Raw genomic sequence first — 13,808 nt, 5'->3', positions numbered from 1 at the left:
TCCTCCCCAAGCGCCGGAAGTAGATCTATCCAACGGCCGTCCAGAAGTTTTTAACACAAACAGAGGAGATCCAGGATGTTTTACTGCAGCAGCGGCGGTTCCGATCCACTCAGCATGTCTAAGAGCGGCATCCTGAGAGGAATCATCACCGAGAAGCTGAGCACCGCCGCCCGGGAGATCATAGCGGTGGTGGAGCGGACCGTGGCCGACTACGAGAAGGAGGCGTCGGGCTTCAGACGGGAGATCGACCGCCAGAGGAGGCAGCTGGAGCTGCTGCAGCCGCAGGTCAGGCTGACCAGAGGAGGTCAGTGGCGGACAGGAGAGGCGCAGTTTGGCTGAATTAAAGCAGCTGGGATGTTAATCAGATGTGTGTTTGTGTGTGGGAAGCCAACGCGGGGCTCCAGGACCTGCGGAGCCAGGAGCTGGTGGTAGGTGAGGAGCAGCGGCAGCATCCAGGTGGGATGAACTCACTGGTTTTAACCGAACCAATATACCGAACCGAACTGGTTTAAAATCAACGTTTCTTTATATTTATCACTACAAGAAGTCTGGAGTTACTCATTTCTATCGCATTTTAATCTGTGATTTAGATTGACTCAAACGTCAATTTATTTTTGCACCTAAATATCTGCTGTATAGTCAAAGTTAACTTTTTGTGTTTGAAATTTAAAACTAACGAAAATAACCTTGACAATCTCGTGCAGTAAAATACCATTAGTTACGGGGTTCCGTTTGTTAAAGCAATAAAAAGAAAACGGAGATATTAACCAGCAAGTTGAATAAAAATATCAGAAAACAGCAAATCAATTAAAACCAACAGTCTGGATTAAATGGAAATGAGTTAATAAACTGGATTTATTTACTCTATATTTAACTAGAACTGAGCATTTTTATCTCGCTAAGTATTTCAGTGAGCTAAAACATTTAGCTTACTTAAATATCAGCTAGCTAGAATATTAGCTAGCTAGAATATTAGCTAGCTAGAATATTAGCTAGCTAGAATATTAGCTAGCTAGAATATTAGCTAGCTAAATATCAGCTAGCTAAATATCAGCTAGCTAGAATATTAGCTAGCTGATATTTTAAGTGAGCTAAATATTTTGTTTAGCTAGCAAAATTTAAACATTCAGTCCTAAACTAAGTAATTTATTGCTAATTAAATATTTAGTTAACTAAATTTCGTTTTGGGGCTAAATATTTAAATAATCTAAATAGTTAGCTTGCTAATGATTTATTTTGTTTATCATGAATGAATAACTTGGTGAAAACTTGAACTGGTGTTTCTCTGCAGAGCTCAGAATGTGGTTTCTGTTAGTTTCTGACTGTAACTTTATTACCGGCTCTCTGTGTTTGTTTATCTGGGTTGAGACCAGATGAGGGTCATGTTTTATAAAACTGATAGAGAATCATCCAGCTGTTTCCAAACACCAGTCCGACCAAACTGTGGTTTTTATTTTTTATTTTCGTCCAGATGGGAGGGACTCCGGGAGCCTGGACTTCCTGTGGTACGGTGATGATGACCATGATGAAGACATTCAACCCGTGGTTCCGGTGACTCCGCGGTCCAGACCGAAACGGGAGGATCTGACGGACCCAGACTATGAGATATCACCAAGGTTACGCATCTGTTATTGACTATAATGATTAACTCATCTGGCAGATTTCGGGTTTAGCCAGAAGTTGTGTTTACGAGTGTCTGACTGTTCCAGGTCATTTCCATCCCGAGTCCGACCTGAGAAGAGGAGAGCCAGTAAACCTCTGAGCTCCCTGACCCACCTGGACTTCCGGGTCCGGGTTCTGGACAACCCTGAGACCGAGGTGCTCTCCAACATCGGTACGCTCCAGACGAACCCGTCTGCTGGGTTTTCCTGAGGGGAAATGTTCTGAGGTCGTTCTGCCGTCTGACCCGCTGAGCTCCGGCTGAAGGTTTGGTTCTGTCTCCAGTGTTTCAGAAGAATCCCATTCAAAACTTCAGCTGTCCTCGGGATCTGCAGGAGTCGGACTTCCTGGACCTGCTGCGCTCCTCCGTCCCTCAGCTGGCTGCAGGAGAACCGTTCGACCTGTTCATAACCGATACCAGCAGGAAGCTGCATCCGCTGAGGGTCAGCGCTCTGACCCCGGAGGAGATCTACAGGACCATCAGAACCAGCGGGAACTCGGCCCTCTACGTCCGCCTGAAGGTTTCCACTCCAAACCCGTTACCACTGATTCAGCAGAACATCAGGCTGGTTCTGGACCAGCTGGGCCTTTCCAGCGTTTTAGAGTTCACAGGAATCATCCTGAGAGATTTTAAGGTCCACCAGGAATTTCCAGGGATTGAAACCCAGTTATGCTGCAGCGAGTCGTTACGTTAATTTGACCTTTAGTTACGCTGAAAGAAATCCTGCTTGATGTTGTGCTGGATGGAGGCGACGCAAAGTCATGGCAGGCGGCGCAGGAGGTGGCATTGATGCTGCACTGATGTTGCACTGATGCTGCACTGATGTTGCATTGATGTTGCACTAGGTCGTGGTTTGTGTGCTGAGTTGCTGTTGTTGTGTGTTAGTCCTTCATAATGCCAGTTTTTACAGTGTCTTCAAAGTAGTAATATTTATTTTAGACCTTAAATATTCATATTTTCCATTCAGTGTCTTGGAATCCATCTAGCTGGATCATAAACATGTTTTTTCATTTTGAACATTTGCAGACAGCAGTCAATCTGCAGAGCAGCAGTGATGTTCTTCATCAGCTGGATGAGGAGTTGAGCGTCGGCTCTGCCACACCATCCAGTGATCAAACCGAGGAGAACCTGAGGTAACCAGGATCCACACTCTGCTCTCCTCTGCTGCCCTGCAGGGTTTCCACACGCCTCCTCTGTTCCCCTGCAGGTTGTCGTCTCCCGTCGATCAGCCTCAGAGGAGGCGGCGGGGCCGACCGCGCGCCGGAGAGGCACCGGCTCACCACTTCCTCAGAGTCTGTGTGTTGGAGGACAACCAGTCAGACGCTTCCACAGAAACCGGTGAGTGTAAAGCTCTGCTTCATGGCGGTGAAGCTTCTCCAGCTCAAGTCGTTCCTGTTCCAGAGCTGCAGACGTCGTCGGTGCAGGATCTGAAATGTCCTCGAAGGATGCAGGAGGCTGAGTTCTTGGACCTGCTGAGACTCACCTTCCCTCAGCTGGTCGGAGACGACAAAAAGATCAACATGTACAAGTCTGACCGCAGCAGGAAGCTGCAGAAGCTCAAAATGAACACCCTGACGCCGGAGGAGATCTACAGGAGCATGAGGTCCACCGGGTCCAAGAAGTCCGTCCTCTACGTCAAACTGAAGGTACGAAAAATCATCTGCTGCAGTACGAACCCGTCTCTGCAGAAGATTCAGTGGAAAGAAACCAACATTTACTAATCGTTACTTAGGACAGAACAGCCCAACTGTCTTTGTATACCTGTTAGCACAGCGCCTTAGCATTAGTTTAGCGCATTAGCAGAACTAACGTTTAGCATTAATGCTTCAGGGTTTTTTGCAACTCATGTTTTAGTTTTTGGTGCCGACTTCTGGTTCTACCATCAGACACATTTGCAGCATCGGCTCTGATTTAGTCCAAGCTAAACGTCCGACTGCAGCTGAATGTTCTCTGATCCCTGAAGACAAAACTGATCCCTGCTTGGATCTCAGGGTTGTTGGGTTGATCTAATCAGTTTCTGTTGAACTTTTAGGCCAAACTGCCCTGCAAATAAATTCAGGAACCAGAAAATGGTCAGAATGAAACTTTGAACTGAATGTTGAAGGATTTGTTGATTTCCTCCTCAGACAGGAAAAGGCGATGAAAGCAAGGAGCAGAACCTGCAGCTGGTGAAGGACGAGCCTCAGCCCACTGACTGTGTGGTTCTGGAGGACGAAACCGCTCCGCTTCAAAGGTAACCGCTGACCAGCAGAACCGACCCGTTATCAAACCCCGGACAGAGCGGACCTGTCCTAACTTGTTGCGTCTCTGCAGCCCTGAGGATCTGGACCGTAGCAGAGCGCATGCAGCTGCGAGCGACGCTGGTTCTGGAGGGGAAAACGAGGCGCTGCGAGACGACGATGAGTGGGAACCAAATGCCGAAGATCTGGAGGAAGGTGACGATCCACAGCCAGAAAGGACCTACAAAGGCCCCAGGCGATTCATGGAGAACGGCAGGGAGAGCAAGGTGGTGTGCCAGGTGTGCGGCGTGTGGTACCGGACAATATCGGGTTTGACCAGACACGCCTGGGCGCACATTGGAGACCCAAAGAGCATCTGTGGGGTGTGTGGAGAGACCTTCAATTCTGCGGAAGACATGAAGGTACATTTTGAAGTTCACCAAAAGATCCATGACTGTTCGTACTGCGGGAAGGGGTTCTTCACCGCTTCGGGCCTGAAGAACCACGTCTCCCTGCACACTGGAGAGCGGCAGTTCAAATGCAGCCACTGCAGCAAAACCTTCGCTGTCCAGTCCGCCCTGAACGTCCACCTCTGGATCCACGTGGAAGACCGGCCACACAAGTGTGACTTGTGTCCAAAGACGTTTGGACTGAGAGGCCAGCTCACGGCTCACAAGAAGAGTCACGTGAGTCGGGACCGGTACCTCTGTAACATCTGCGGCCGCTCCGTCAGCGACCTCAGGTCTCTGACTCGCCACAAGTTGACGCACTCAAACGAGCGCCACTACGGCTGCAAAGTCTGCGGGAAGCGCTTCAAGCTGGAGCACACCCTGAAGGAGCACATGAAGGTCCACACCACCAGGGACCGGATGTTCCTGTGTCACATCTGCTGCAAGACCTTCCTGTCCAACAACGCCCTGACGGGCCACATGAAGACCCACAGCGGCGAGCGGCCGTTCGGCTGCATCGTCTGCAGCAAGAGCTTCTTCAACAAGTATGACCTCCAGAAACACATGCGGGTTCACACCGGGGAGACACCGTACGGCTGCTCCCACTGCGGCCGCCACTTCAAACTGAAGAGTACCCTGAACGTCCACATCCAGAGCCACCTGGGCATCAAGCGGTACAGCTGCGGCGTGTGTGGCAAAGCGTGTTCTCGACAGGAGCACCTGAACGTCCACATGAGGACCCACAACGGAGAGAGACCCTACAGATGTTCCTTCTGTGACAAAGCCTTCACCCAGAGCCACTGCCTGAAAACTCACATGAAGAGCTTCCATCCTGAGCACGTCGTCTTCCAAGAACCGTCGACTTCCTTCATCCAGCCACTGGTCACTGAAGGAAAAACCGAATCAATGACCGATGGAACGTCTGAAGGATCGGCCGAGTTAACGACCGACAGAACGACCGACGGACTCTAAGGTTTTTGTCTTTGCTAGCTTGGTTCGTTTGTGCCAATGCTGTAAATCTAGAAAACAAGCATCTTAGCAGCTTTATTTGCATAGTTGACTTCTTAATCTTGTTGAAACTGTTATTAGCCGTCCTCTGGTTAGCGTTGCAGAAGGAGTCAGGTCAAAGGTCGTGGTCGGGCAAAAATCAAAATATTGTGAGAAAAGAAGTATCCAATTTAAATATCAAAAACCACAATAATCTTTTTTTTGGTATTCTATTGCTTTAGTTTAACTGTGACTGTTTAAACAGAAAACATTCCAACGTTTCATTTTATATCACATTTACTGAGGTTAACGGTTTAACTCACAGCAAAATGTCCTCACGGTTCATGAAGGGCAATAAAAAAATGGTTTCCTATCAGAAACTGGTGATTTTTTTTTCCCCTTTATTAGCTAAAAGTGGCTAATTTGCACTAGCATCAACACTCTTCAGTGTGGAAGTTGTTGGAGGAAAACCCAACCAAAAGACTCTAAGGCTTTTATCTTTGCTAGCTTAGTTTGTAGCCAATACTGTGTCCTGTATATCTAGAAAACAAGCATTGTAGCAGTTTAATCTACATAATTGATTTCTTAATTTGTTGAAACTGCTTTTTAGCGTTGCAAAGAAAACATCAGGTTAAAGGTCGTGGTACAACCTGAACGGGTTAAAGTCCGAACAGCATCGTTATAAAAGAAGAAACGGATCTAAACATCAAAAACTACAATGTTAATCTTTTGTCTGGTTTTCTATTGCTTTAGTTTTACTGGGACCATTTTTGTGTTGACAAAAGAAACAGAAAACATTCCAGTTGTATCATTTTGTTTCATTTTTATTGACGTTCGCCGTTTCCATATGAAAATGGGCAACAACAAAATGGTTCCTCACCAGATTCAGGAGATTCTTGTAGCTTAAAGTGGCTAATCTATACTAGCATCAACACTTTTTGCTGTGGAAGTTATGGGGAAGAGATGACCGTTATTATAGAGAGTATAACTTCAGCAGATAACAAGAAGGCTGAGCAGGGTAGAACAAGATTTATTTCAATTAATTAAAATACATTTGGAAATGTTGGCAGTCTTATGGAAGATAGATTACCATTTAGTCACTAATGCTAACAGCGCCAGTTATGCTAAAGGCTAATTTGTTAAAAAATATCACTTCTTTCTTTTAAATACTAATAAACTCCTGTTTTACTGCAGAATGACTCTTCTTTCACCCAGTGTGACGTCTCCTCTGCTCCTGTTGGAAAAACAACAGAAAGGCTGTTAGCTAAATTAGTGATTTAGCTAACAGCTAATCTAATGCTAAATGCTAACTCAGACCAATTTCAATCCCTTCCCACCACGTTTTGTGTTTTTGTACGACTTCTGAAGAACCAAGACAATAAAAATCACAGCAGAAGAAAAAACATTGAATCCAACGGCAGAAATAAGAAAATATTTGGTTTAAATTCGGTTTTCTGTCAGGAATTATTTCATGGAGCAAATAGGATGAAAACAGTTTTACTGTATTATCAGATTTTCAGGCTGTTTCTGAAAAATAATTGTTTCATTTTGCTTTAAGCTTTTCACTGTAAAGAAAATACATTGAATTAATTCATGGTTATCAATAATCTTCTGTTCTGAACTGTTCTGTGTGTGAAAGCAAGAAAAAAACTGAACTGGACCAGAAACCGGGTCAGAGTTCACACGGTGACATTTTTAGGGAAACTAACCGGTTTTCTCTGGTTTTGTTTTCTGTTGCTTCATGACTCGTGTAAACGCTGAAAACCGGATCTTATGTTCAGTTCTGTCCTGTTTTTGTATCGACCCGTTTCAATAAAACACTAAGCTTCTCGAATTTTTACGTTGCTGTTGTTTATCTTTAAATCTGGCGGTGCTAATGGAAGGATCTCCATTAGCAGTCAGTGTAGCAACTACCCTGAAGAAGCCTCTGACTTAAGACAGACTGCATGAGGGTAATAACACGCTAACAGCGAAATATCCGGGCAGCAGAGACAATATTTAGTGATTAAAGTTAAGAGTTTTTCTGTTTTGTTCTGAACTCTGAGCCGGTTTGACGTCAACGTTTTATGCTAACGAGCCGTTGTTCCCTGTAGCTCTTACAGACTTTGTTTAGACTGTTTTCCAAATAAACTCTCCGTTGGGCTGCGGCCGCCACTAAACATCCTGTTTGTATAAATTATACCGTTTTCTCTCCAGTGATTTTATATTTAGTTTCTATGGTTTCACGGTTCTCCATGTTTTTTGTTTTCTTCTCTTTCTGTGGACAGAAAGTCTTAAATTTCTGTCATAACAATTAAAAAAGTGAATTTGAGTTGATAAAACCTGCAGAAGTGAAATTCTGCTCGATTCAAATCGACAGGATGGGAGCAAAAGTTCAGTAAAACATTTTGGAAAAGTTGCTTTTCCACTTTTAAAATAGATAAAATAGAAAATCTTTTACTACAAAATACAACTAATCAGTTAATATAATGGATGTAATAAGATAATTATAATTTTCTGCGGTTTTACGCCTTCGATTGTTCGGTTCCGTTTGAAGAACATTTTACCTCCAGGCTCCTTTCAGTTCTTTCACAACGATCAGAATATCAGAAAATCAAACTTTCAGATTTATGATCGTATTTGAGTTAAAAATGTTACTTTATGTTATTTATTTAACTTGTATTCTGGCCAGATTTTGTTGGAGAGGTTAAGGGTTTTGTGGTTGTGGGCATCCCGCAGAGTGAGCAGGAAGAGGAAGTGTTGCCATGGAGACGGGCGGGCCGTTAAAGTCGCCCAGATTGTTTCTGTCCAGCTGATGTGGATTAGCTCTGATTTGGTTTGAGGCTTTGCAGTAAAACGTTTCTGACAGCCGCCGCGGCAAATCCACAGGGAGACTCAACCCTGACACAACCTGTGACCCCCCCAGGGGTCAGAGGTCAGAGAACCGCGAGACAGAAGAGATCTGCAAGGAAAGCTTTGGATGGAAACGGTTCAGAAAAACAAATATTTCAAGAACTTTGGCTTCTTTATTTAGGCTTCTAAAAGATGTTTTAGGCAAAAAGTCTTATTTCAGGAAGGTGATGATATTAATGTTTCAGCACAAATGTAACATTTTGTCCAAGTCGAGTTTATCTACATCACATTTCAGCAACAAGACATTTCAAAGATCTTAAAACACATCAATCAACAACAACTGAAGCATCACATCAACATGTTTATTAATGTTTTATTTATAATGTTTCTAAATCATCTCTACCCAGCTGGGCTTTTAGTCTACATTTAAAGGAACTCAGTGTTTCGGCTGTTATGCAGTTTTCTGGACGTTTGTTCCAGATTTGCGGCGCATAGAAGCTGAAAGCTGCATGTTTGGTGTTTAACGCAACGATAGGATGGAAAAACAGCAACGATGATTTCAGAGGAGCAGCTGTTGCTTCTGCACAACAACAGGAAGTTCATCTGATTAAAAACCAGCAGTTAATGATATTAACTTTGGATCATCAGGAATGTTCTGGATTTAAATGAGGAAACTTGAAACAAACCTCCTGAATCATAGAAAGGTTTTGATGCTGCAGTGAATGTTTGTGTCGTCAGAGTAACGTGATGTGATGCTTTCTGTCCGTCTGGAGAACCAGAGGCAGATCCTGGCTGTCGGTGCGAAGCTTTAAAACATGCTGAGCGTTTCTCTCTCTGATGATCCGCCGGTCGCCACCAAAACGAGTTTCTTCGTTTGTTTCACCTCCTGCAGGATGGAGCAGATTCTCACTGCAGAAGTAAGTTTCCTTTATTATCAAATGAAGAACTTAGACTGAAACCTTTTACTGTTTTTAAAGAAAGAAGTTGTTTACAAAGAATATCTTATTGCTAATTTAATCTCATTTTAACCAAGGTAAAGATGTTTTCATGTTATTGTTTTAAATATTTTAGTTTTAATATTTTTAATCTTGTTGGATTTTCTGTATTATAACTGATGATTTAATTCATCACTGGAAGAAAATCCTCATCATCAAAACAGACGTCGGCGTTTTATTCAGGCGTTATAATAATTATACAAATAATTATAAAATCATCAGTTAGCAGGATTTTATCTTTGTTAAGAAAATCTTAATTAGTTTGAGGATCTAAAATGTGAAGATGTGACAAAAAATAACAAACAATTTTAATAATGAATAGATGAGAAAAGAATATGGTTCCAAAAGTTAACTAATGTTAAAACATAGGAAATTAAACATTTATTATTACATCAGTATTACTGATTTTTTAATTATTGATCTTATTTTAGGAGATGCTGTTTATGAATGGACTGAGTGGAAATGTTGCAGAACCGAACTGTGGTGAGTAAAAATAAATGATAGATAGAATATTCATGTTATTCAGATGTTTTCATGTTATTCAGATGTTTTCATGTTCATGTTCAGATCACCAGCCCTCATTCGATTGGCCCACTCAGGAATCCGAGCTGCAGTACTGCAGTCTGACCAGCAGGGGGCAGATCAACTCACAGGCTGCCGCTGCTGTGAGTTTTCCCGCCTTTCTTAAGTCATGCGGACGGAGACGAGGGGACCCGATACATGTCCCTGAAATGTTTAAGTTAAAGTATTTTAACATAAATAATGTTTCATCCTGTGATATAAAGACTGATTTATTTATTTCCAGGTCACAAAGAATCAGTCTGTATAAGGGAATAGCTTTATTTTGCTTCCCTTGAAGCCAATATGTTCCCTTTCTGACACAATTAGTGTTAAATCTGGTCCAGGGGGCGCTGCAGGCCCTGAGGCAAGATGTCAGACAGGATGACCGCACTGCTGAGTCCAATGGCCTCTGAACGACTGGAACATGAAACCGCTGCAAACCGTTTTCTCTTCCTGTTTGTCAGACACTCACAAACTGAGGGGCAAAGGTCAGAACTGGTCCAGTTAGCGATGGGAGGAACTGGAGTTATGTGTTTTATTGCTTTTATACCGCCGTCTAGTGGCCGCCGTGTTAACTGCAGCTCAAGATTCAACAAAGTGTTAAACACGATCATTTTAAAACAAACACGGACATGTTTACCTGAAAAAGCAGAGTATTAGGACCATACTAATGAAAAATAAAAATATGGGAATAAAGTCATAATATTATGACAATAAAACTGTATTATTTCAAGAATAAAGTCAATGTTCAATGTATAAAGTTGTAATATTATGACTTCATTCTTGTTTAATTCTACTGATATTGTGACTTTATTCTTGTGAGATAAAGTAAAATTTTAAAAGTCCTTCATCAGGACAAGACAATTAAAAAAAAGGACAAAAAATATATTTTTTAAATTCTTGTTATTTAATGACATCATTCACAAAATGTTATAGTTTTATTGTTATTATCACTGTGACAGAATATTGCTGCTGTTTGTCTGCGCAGAGCTCCGTCCATCCTCTGGTCCCCCTCCTCCTCCTCAGCGACAGGCACCTCCCCCTCCGCTCCCCCTACCAGCCAATCAGCAGGCCCGTTGCCCGGCAGGCCGACCCTCCCTCCTGGACACGCCCCTGTTACCACGGCAACAGCGTTTCCAGGCGAGTTCCGCGTCGTTGAGGCAGGAAACGGGAATCAGAACCTTCAGTTGTTTTGTTCTTCTGCTCAGTAATGAAAATGCCTCCTGATTTTATTTCTATATATCAGCTGGTTGTAGTTTTTGTCCAAACTTATTGAGGGTGAAAAGTTTAATCAGTTATAGATTTAATCACATCTGATCAATTTTTCCTAAGATTTTATTGATTTGAAGAACATTTAGTACCTTAATATAGCGGACAGCAGTGGTGAGCACATTTCTGCTAATGTGATTATAGCAGAGCTAATTTCTTTTGTCTGGCGCTTTAGCTAGCTTTGAAAACATTTTTGCGCACTTAGCGCTAATTTCCATTAGCGCCAGAATTGGGTAGTAACTACATGTACTCAGTTACATTCTTTGACTTTTTAAAGGAAAAAGTAACTTTTATGAGTACTGTTACTGCGCTTTCCATTTTACTTTCATTGGAGTAACTTTATTATGAAGTATTTTTACTCTTACATGAGTAAAATTTCTGGATTTTCTCCCCACTGAATGAAAAACAAACATGTTTTAACCAAAAATTCACCAGATTCAGACACACAGCTGCAGTTTTTGCTAACGTCTCATAAGTTTTATATTGAAAGAATATGATTTGGAAAAATATGTCTTTTGACTTATTTTGATTTTTCTTGGTACATTTTTACTTGAGTGCAATTTTTGGTACTCTGCCAACTCTAATTAGCGCTAATGGAAAGTGCTGAAATTAACAAACTGAACTTTATTCAGAAGAATAAAGTTTGACCTCTGTGTTGAAGTTTTGGCTATCACCTGCTAAGTTTCCTTCAAGCACATTAGCGTTAGCGTCGGCTGAGAGCCATGCTGCTGGCGGCCATGTTTCTGCTGTGTTTGTCTGCAGGCAGTCGGTGAAGAAGCCGCTGAACGCCTTCATGCTCTACATGAAGGAGACGCGACACCAGGTGCTGCAGGAAGGACGGGAGAAGGAGAGCGCCGCCATAAACCGCATCCTGGGACGCCGGGTGAGACGCCTGATGATGTCACAATACCTGCGTTTCCATTCATTGTAAAATTGCGCAAACTGAAATTAAGAAAATAAATCAATAGAAACACGACAATAAAAAAAAACACTCAAGTTTTTTGATGGAATATTTCAGTGGTTTTTCAGCCGTATAGAAATCTCATGAGTCATGTGATATTACTACTGACAGAAACGCCAAAGAAGACGACAGGAAGTGGTAGAATGATGATAGTTTGTTTTGCTCTCACAGCATCACAGATCAGAAAAGGTTGTGTGTCGATCCAACGTGTTGAATCCATCGCTCTTCTGTAAAATGGCCGACTACAGTTTCCCCAATATGCAGCCGCTCCCAAGTAGGAAAAAAACGTCGATATTACATAATGCTGCCCCTTTAACGGAAATACTATAATTGCAAAAATATGTTATTTGTATTTTTTTATTACACCAGTAGAAAATAGAGAAATATTTGCCCACATTTACAGTGGAAACGCAGTTTCTGGTGAAACCAGACCGAGGTGTTGGTCTGGTTTCTGGTGTCGATCTGGTTTCTGGTGTCACGCCGTTTCCCGGCCGGCCTGATGTTTGTCTCTTTGGGCCAGTGGCGCGCTCTGCCTCGATCGGAACAGTCCCGGTTCTACGATCTGGCCCAGAAGGAGCGGCTGCTGCACATGCAGCTCTACCCCGGCTGGTCTGCCAGGGACAACTACGTACGTACCAAACATCCTGAACACTCACAGCACACACCTTCAGGAAAAAACTCAGGTTTTCCTTCGTTTCCAGGGAAAGAGGAAGAGGAAGCAGATGGCGGGAAACTCTTCCAGGTCAGAGGTCATCTGCACCCAGGTTCAATGATCCAGCCAAGAGTCAGACAGCAGCTGCTTGTAAAGATTTTATAGACGATAATCTGAAACTCTGCACTGATGTACAGTAAAAATGAGACATGGGAAATGTTTGGGAATATTGCAACGTTCTTTAATGTTCAAATAATATTAGGCAGTCCCGATCAGATATTGATGTTGAATATCGGTCCGATATCGGCCAAAGAAATGAGCATCGGATTTAAATGGAATGGATCAATAATCTCAGACAGAAGCAGGTCGCTGCAGCATTTAGTCCGCTCCAACGTTTAGTCCGCTCCATATTTTCTGTCCCGGTTCATAATAAATGGGTCAGTTGTTTTCATACCTAATGTTTTGACTATCATGTTCAGTTTGAATAATTTTAATTGATGAAGCTTCGTCTCACTTTTCACAATACAAAATAAATAATAAGTTTCATCCTGATATCGTATCAGATAAATATGATCACAGATATATCGGTATTGATTTGGAAATGAAAGTTTTATTGAAACATCTTCATAATATCCTGTTTGAATCCAATGAGTGTAACCATGGAATCCATTTAAATGTTTTATTTTTATAAAAATTCACATTTAATCAGTTTAATTCATGTAATCCAAATAAATCATTTCATTCCCGACTGGAATACAACCAACAACCTGACAGATTTGGATGACCGTTTTGTTACTTTTGTTTAAAATTATTCTGAAAAGGCTCAAAAATATTCATACACCTCTAAAGCTTCACCACATCCTGGATTTCACCTCCGGTATTCGATCGCTCGTCTTTCACACTCCACTCCAGCAGGTGGCAGTGATGCGCCTTCACCGGTTCCACTAAGAAGTTAAAGAACTTGGAAGCAGCAAAAAGGAAAAAACTTCCATAATATCCTGCATGCCATCTTTTCTTTGTCCTGTAAAGTGAAATTTTATTTTCTGTTTTTATTCAAGTGTTTCCTCCTAACCTGAGTTTTTCCTGTAATTAGACGTAGTTTGTGTTTCATATATTGTTAAATATTTCCTTCCTCCTGTCTGGATATTTACTGTGAAAATAAAGAAAGTTTCACCATCTGAGATTTGACTGATCGATTCAATCCTCATTTTTGACATTCAGAA

General features: G+C 42.3%; 2 protein-coding genes across 4 annotated transcripts; both read left to right on the top strand.

Annotated features, from left to right (window-relative positions):
* On the top strand, positions 1-7,149 carry LOC114157601 (zinc finger and SCAN domain-containing protein 2-like). Of its 2 annotated transcripts, XM_028038700.1 has the most exons (10): positions 1-304; positions 388-456; positions 1,472-1,616; positions 1,710-1,834; positions 1,945-2,180; positions 2,687-2,793; positions 2,868-2,998; positions 3,062-3,306; positions 3,787-3,893; positions 3,974-7,149. In XM_028038700.1, the coding sequence occupies exons 1-10, from the start codon at positions 76-78 to the stop codon at positions 5,298-5,300; spliced, it is 2,721 nt and encodes a 906-aa protein (XP_027894501.1). In that variant the 5' UTR covers positions 1-75; the 3' UTR covers positions 5,301-7,149. The 2 variants fall into 2 exon arrangements, with proteins under 2 accessions (XP_027894501.1, XP_027894502.1); XM_028038701.1 differs by lacking the exon at positions 388-456.
* A 1,773-nt stretch (positions 7,150-8,922) lies between these two features.
* LOC114157642 (transcription factor 7-like) lies at positions 8,923-13,766 on the top strand. Of its 2 annotated transcripts, XM_028038773.1 has the most exons (7): positions 8,923-9,064; positions 9,574-9,625; positions 9,710-9,807; positions 10,692-10,843; positions 11,735-11,855; positions 12,454-12,561; positions 12,635-13,766. In XM_028038773.1, the coding sequence occupies exons 1-7, from the start codon at positions 8,963-8,965 to the stop codon at positions 12,704-12,706; spliced, it is 705 nt and encodes a 234-aa protein (XP_027894574.1). In that variant the 5' UTR covers positions 8,923-8,962; the 3' UTR covers positions 12,707-13,766. The 2 variants fall into 2 exon arrangements, with proteins under 2 accessions (XP_027894574.1, XP_027894573.1); XM_028038772.1 differs by having other exon boundaries at positions 12,454-13,766.
* The last annotated feature ends 42 nt before the right edge of the window (positions 13,767-13,808 follow it).

Source organism: Xiphophorus couchianus, chromosome 14 (genome assembly GCF_001444195.1).
Source record: "Xiphophorus couchianus chromosome 14, X_couchianus-1.0, whole genome shotgun sequence".
Lineage (NCBI taxonomy): Eukaryota > Metazoa > Chordata > Actinopteri > Cyprinodontiformes > Poeciliidae > Xiphophorus > Xiphophorus couchianus.
Note: the sequence above shows the minus strand (reverse complement) of the source record. Positions and strands in the feature narration are given on the sequence as shown.

Bases quoted from the DNA above. Each gene is read 5' to 3' on its own strand.
- LOC114157601 (XM_028038700.1), top strand. From the start codon at position 76: ATGTTTTACTGCAGCAGCGGCGGTTCCGATCCACTCAGCATGTCTAAG. The intron at 305-387 runs GTCAGTGGCGGA...GTGTGTGGGAAG, and splicing joins GGTCAGGCTGACCAGAGGAG to CCAACGCGGGGCTCCAGGAC. The intron at 457-1,471 runs GTGGGATGAACT...ATTTTCGTCCAG, and splicing joins GGAGCAGCGGCAGCATCCAG to ATGGGAGGGACTCCGGGAGC.
- LOC114157642 (XM_028038772.1), top strand. From the start codon at position 8,963: ATGCTGAGCGTTTCTCTCTCTGATGATCCGCCGGTCGCCACCAAAACG. The intron at 9,065-9,573 runs GTAAGTTTCCTT...ATCTTATTTTAG, and splicing joins AGCAGATTCTCACTGCAGAA to GAGATGCTGTTTATGAATGG. The intron at 11,856-12,453 runs GTGAGACGCCTG...TCTTTGGGCCAG, and splicing joins ACCGCATCCTGGGACGCCGG to TGGCGCGCTCTGCCTCGATC.